The following is a 6,008-nucleotide window of genomic DNA, read 5'->3' as shown; positions in this document are numbered from 1 at the left end:
AGGCCTGATCACCAACAACGATGAGACAGCCTATAGGGAAGAGGTCAGAGACCTGGTGTTTTGAGGGTACTATGAAGCTGAAGCTGCCAGTTTGCTCTGTTCTGTGAAGGGAGTAGTACACAGCGTTGTACGAGATCTTCAGTTTCTTGGGAATTTCTCGCATGGAATAGCCTTCATTTCTCAGAACAAGAATAGAATGACGAGTTTCAGAAGAAAGTTCTTTGTTTCTGGCCATTTTGAGCCTGTAATCGAACCAACAAATGCTGATGCTCTAGATACTCAACAAGTCTAAAGGCCAGTTTTAATGCTTATTTAATAAGCACAGCAGTTTTCAGCTGTGCTAACATAATTGTCAATTAGCCTTTTAAAATGATAAACCTGGATTAGCTAACACAATGTGCCATTGGAACACAGGAGTGAGGGTTGCTGATAATGGGCCTCTGTATGCCTATGTAGATATTCCATAACAAAATTGTTGTTTCTAGCTACAATAGTCCATTACGACATTAACAATGTCTACACTGTATTTCTGATCAATTTGATGTTATTTTAATTGACAAAAAAAAATGTTTTTCTTTCAAAAACAAGGATATTTCTAAGTGACCCCAAACGTTTGAACCGTAGTGTATAGACATTTTTCAGAATTTTCGGGAGGTGCTGCAGCACCCTCAGCACCCCCATACAGAAGACGCCTTCCTCCAATGACTCTTATGTGTAATGTAATGGAACAAATAGTCATGATCAAGTGCTAGGTTTACGGTAGGAACGTCTCAAGGATCCCCTATAGCCATAGCCTCTCGCCGGCCTAAGTCAGTGTTGCAGCTGTGCGCCTGCGTACGGTAGTCCCATGTGTTGTGAATACATGCATTGTCAAAGTTGAGTGCTAGCTAGCTATTTTACAACTGGAGCTGTGGCTTCTACAGACATACTTGCGTACCAGTTGAAATATGGAGAGTGAGTATCCTAACTTGTCTTTTTTAAACGAACTATTACTCACATGAATCCATTCATTGTTCATTATTTAAAGATTAGCTAGCTACACGTTTACGAACGTTAGCATATGTGTTGTTCCTAGCTACATCTCACAACATTAGCTAAAATGCCAACTGATAACGTAACATTTGTTCTCTTATCTTCTAGGACTCGTGCAGGCTAGCCTACCTCCTGATCAGGGACACATTCTGGGTATAGTGGTGGGTATCCTACGGTGCTGTTGTGATACTGTCGTGTTCGCTATCATTATGTAGCCAGGAATGAGGTTGGACACAACCTGAGACAGGCATTTATAGAAAGCATTCCACTGCAACTAGGTAGTCTGCTGTTCGGATCTAATCACAGACACTCTTTAACATATTCACCATTATAAACTGAGTGGTTCGCAAACCAATGGAATGAACGACCAGCCGGCTTGGGTAGCAGCCCTAGATTTGTGTTGGAACTATATCTTGTGGAAGGATGGAATAGTATGAGTAAATTCATACTATGTCAGTCATTATTTGAATATGTTGGTAACCCGTTGTATAAAAGTCATAATGCTTTCAAAGCCAGTGTTTGGAGGATATAATGGCATGGTTTGCCGGGCCCTCTACTAATATATCCTTCAAACACCAGCTTCTCAGGCATTATCACTTAAATATGCTGCCACATAGCCTAACTGTTTTCAGTTGTGCAGACAAGCTAGCTACATAGCCTAACTAGCCTGTTAGTTATAGTTGTCTCGTGATGGGATATGTCTGTTCTGGTGCCCATACAGTCTCAGAGTGATAAGCAGGCGGAGATGTTCACAAATGGCTTTCTGAAGAACAGTTTACCGGGTATGAGCAAGAAGGAAATCGGCGACTTCATGCTTCACAAGGCTGTGGTTCTAAAGTATGCGAAAAAGGAGAAGAAAAAGAAAAACAAAAAGAGAGCCAAGGGTCTCAATGCTAAACAAAGGAGAGAGATGAAGGTCTTTCAGCTGAAACCAGAGCATCAAAAGTTTGTACATGCTTTTTCCTTGTAGTAGGACTAAATATGTTGTTTACACTGCTCTGACATGTTAGAGGTTTACATCCTAATAAGGCGTTTTTTTTATTTTTACAAGCTTGTTATTATTTTATCTCTGCAGATATGAGCTTTTCTTGCCCTTGCATGAGCTATGGGAACAGTACATCAGAGATCTGTGCAACGGATTGAAACCAGAGAGGTAAGAAAAGCCTTTTATTTGGTTCATGTAGGACAAAGCTTTTTGTATGGCTAGAATGTTAAATCCTAATAACATGACATCTCTTTTGAAGCAACCCACAGACAATTCAGCAGAGGCTATTGAAGGCTGATTTTCATGGTGCCATTCTTACAGGTGAGCGTTTGTTTATTTGGTCCAAAAAACGTTTGCCGTTACTGTCACTAATCGATGCCAGTCTTCAGGATCTTAATTGGCACATCTATGGCACATTGTGTATATATATATTCATGTGTATGTAATGATTACCAATGTTTTTGCGTGTGTGAAACAGTGGCCAGGTCCAAATGCCCCTCGTATGTAGGCACCACAGGAATCCTAGTGCAGGAGATGAAACATGTCTTCAAAATCATCACAAAGGAGGACAAACTGAAAGGTTTGTACGCCACATTTCAGTACCTTTTTGTTTAGGTACTCGTTAAGTCTGCTGTTGTTGAACTGTTTTTCAACTGCCAAACTGCCATTCTATTTTCTTCCTTATCTCTCCTTCTTCTGCAGTCATACCGAAGCGAAACAGTGTGTTTGCTGTGGAGATCGATGGCTTTGTCTCCCATATCTACGGTAGCAAGTTTGAACTCCGCTCAAGCGAGCGATCCGCAAAGAAATTTAAAGTCAAAGGAACCATAGACCTGTGATCCTGTTGGAGTGTAGTAATGAGACTGAGCTCAGAGGCTCAAAGGACAGAGAAGTAAACAACTCCTGTCAGGATCTATAATAAGGACTATCACCATCTTCAATTCTTATTTTCAAGTCATATGGGAACCTCGGCTTCTGTTTTGGATGCAAGTCCTGTTCTATAGCATTTTATACTGTGGCAAAGACGGAAGACCTGACAAACTCAAAGCAATCAGAACATAGTTGTGATTAGAGAGCATTTGTGTTGGTATTTTCTTTTTTTGTAAACGTGTCAATTGATTGGTCAATGATTTAATTGTAAATACATTGATCTGTTTTGAGCAACACTACCTATGTCCACAAGGTGGCACTAAATCAATCTGCTTCAATGTATGTACAATAAACATATCTATCTCTATAAATTGTTGTCAAATGACAGATTACATTTCCTTGATCAGCTAGTTTGAAGTAACACAATGAGTTACAATACAATGATACTACTATGTGGAAACTGAAAATGTGCCTGTCTTTGGTATGCAAGATGCTTAATTTCCTGATAATTTGGGAATTTCCTAGTTGCTCAACTTTATGAGGTACCTGTTGTATATTGTTGGTTTGGATGTTGGTTTGTCAATTGAAGTGGCGTAGATACTAAACATTGCTGACCTGAAATTTTCATTTGGTAGTTGAGTTGCATTGACAAGTAGGTATCTCTGTTGGCGTTTGGATTGCTCATATTTGTTTCTTAACCATGAGTGTGATTTTGTCAACTTGTTATGCTATTACAATAATGACAACTGAGTAATTGAATTTATATATATTTTTTAAATCAATTTAATAGACAGCATTTGCTGTCTGTTTTGTAAAATATTGTAACATTTTATTTCCCTCATTTCCCAGTAAAAAGCCTATCCCTGTTCTAAGTAGTGTGCTGATGCATGAGATATTTCGTTTTTTGGGCAGGTGGTGTGTATGAGACCGACTGGAAGGGAACCACTTAATGTCATCACTTCCTTCTTCACTGGGACTTCAAATATGCTTTCTACTTTCTTTTCACAGGGTGTAAGGGGTGGTGAATCAGTCTGTGCAATGCAACACATGTGTCTATGACCTCATTTGATGCTGCAAAAAGCATACATTTTTATTCAACCTTGTATGTGTAATATTCAAGTCCACTGTTTCTAGCATGCATGTGCTATGTTTATTTGTTCAGCCCTGGTGACTTGGCATTCCATGCTAAAGAATAGCCATACTGGGGCATATTGTGTTCCCTCATTAAAAAAAACACAGGATGCACATTAACCAGATTTCACAATTATTTTGTTCTACTTCTGTATTCTTGTAAAGCGTAGAGCTAGTTGGAAATCTGTCATATTTGTCATGGTATAATGGTCGGTAAGAGTATTCCTTGAAACAACGTCTTAATCTTTTTCTCCACCTGTACAGTCTTTGCTGTATTCTGCTCAACCAGACAGACAATTGGGGTTGTTCTTTAAATGTTGGTTGTTGACAGTCAGTTGGTCTGTTTTAAAAATAGAATGATGCCTTTTTGGTAAACATCAGGCACAGTTAAACTGTAGTGTTTTTTTCTACTGAAAAAAGGCCAACCTTGTTAGCTGTAACAACTCTTGCACCTAGTTCAATGATACACACGTTTGAGCTAACACAACACAATTACATTGTTTACTCATTCCTAGTTGTGTTTAAAGAAGATATGGCCTCTGAAAATGGCACTTTGTGTGTTTGCTTTTTTAATCTGCGTGTTCCATCATAAGGTGGCCTGAGAAGATCACTTGTGATTGTGATGTTAAATTTTTTCAATGCTTCCCTATCAGAAGTTGGTCTTTGTGTAGGCCTATGTCCTAGTTTATACAACATTCCATAAGAGTGATCCATCAAGAGAACACTTTCTCATACTACCGAATATTTGTGGTTTTCCCCAGAGCGAGTGTCTGATCAACATGCAGCAAAATAATTTGTGATTTTCCATTCAATGCTGCTTTTCAATTATAGCAAGTTCATTGTTTTGTTTTTCAGCTGCAACCATTAGCTAGTATCACTAACCGTCATTATATTCCTATAATTTATAGACTTGTGATTTTTTTCTTATCATTATATTGTTATTAATATTTCTGCTTAAAGCTGGAATCCTTGGTTGCTATGTACATTTTTGGACCTATAAATGGATGATAAACTGAACGGGTTATGATAGTAGGTGCCAGGTGCACCGGTTTAAGTGTATCAAGTACTGCACACTGCTGTGTTTTTCACTCCACAGTTTCCTGTGTTTTATCAAGAATGGTCCATCAAAAGAGGGTGTAACTCAGTATTAGGAATGTGTTCCAAATGTTTTGTACACAATTCAGCAGGGCATGGACTCGACAAGGTGTCAAGTGTTCCACATGGTGCTGGCCCATGTTGACTCCAAAGCTTCCCACAGTTGTGTCAAGTTGACTGGATGTCCTTTGGGTGGTGGACCATTCTTGATACACACGGAAAACAGTTGATTCTGAAAAACCCAGCAGCATTGCAGTTCTATGCAAATAGTCTGGGTAGCCATTTGATTAGCCGTTCAGGAGTCTTATGACTTGGGGGTAGAAGCTGTTAATACTTTTGGACCTAGACTGATTGAACAAGTGACATCAATAAAGGATCCTAGCTTTCACCTGGATCTACCTGGTCAGTCTGTCATGGAAAGAACCATTCTTAATGTTTTGTACACTCATATCCATTGATTTTTGAATAATTATAAATGCCACATGAGCTTAGGTTAACTGTTGTTTTTTACTCCAGTGTTTGTAAACATTGTACATGTAAACAAACACTGTATAGCCTCAAAACATGGTTAAAAAACATGTTGATATCATGGATGATCAGTCCTTGCATCCATAGCTCTCTCTATGAATGTGAGAGTGTTTACATTTCTCCAAGACCCATCCCTCAGCTTTTTACCAAAACACTGGCGGGATGACAGCTTTATTATTGTTTCAATTAAGGATGCTAGCTCTAATGCTGTCCAACAGGGGTTTTCCTATATTCATAGTCCTAGTCATAGAATTTGCATTTACAATACTTGTATTTACTGTAATTTAACAGGATCTCTATGCCCCGAGTCACATCCCGTCATGTTTTGGAATCTGGTCTTGCCTGTTTTCCTTCTTTCTAATTGCTC

At 38.9% G+C, this 6,008-nt stretch overlaps 1 protein-coding gene across 1 annotated transcript; it reads left to right on the top strand.

Annotated features, from left to right (window-relative positions):
• Positions 1–585: 585 nt before the first annotated feature.
• On the top strand, positions 586–4,143 carry pop4 (POP4 homolog, ribonuclease P/MRP subunit). Its single transcript, XM_020477877.2, has 7 exons — positions 586–954; positions 1,141–1,193; positions 1,754–1,977; positions 2,108–2,185; positions 2,277–2,338; positions 2,496–2,597; positions 2,720–4,143. The coding sequence occupies exons 1-7, from the start codon at positions 948–950 to the stop codon at positions 2,854–2,856; spliced, it is 663 nt and encodes a 220-aa protein (XP_020333466.1). The 5' UTR covers positions 586–947; the 3' UTR covers positions 2,857–4,143.
• The last annotated feature ends 1,865 nt before the right edge of the window (positions 4,144–6,008 follow it).

The sequence above is a fragment of the Oncorhynchus kisutch genome, linkage group LG3, assembly GCF_002021735.2.
Source record: "Oncorhynchus kisutch isolate 150728-3 linkage group LG3, Okis_V2, whole genome shotgun sequence".
Classification (NCBI taxonomy): Eukaryota; Metazoa; Chordata; class Actinopteri; order Salmoniformes; family Salmonidae; genus Oncorhynchus; species Oncorhynchus kisutch.
The sequence above is the reverse complement of the archived record's forward strand: the minus strand, read 5'-3'. Positions and strand labels throughout refer to the sequence as shown.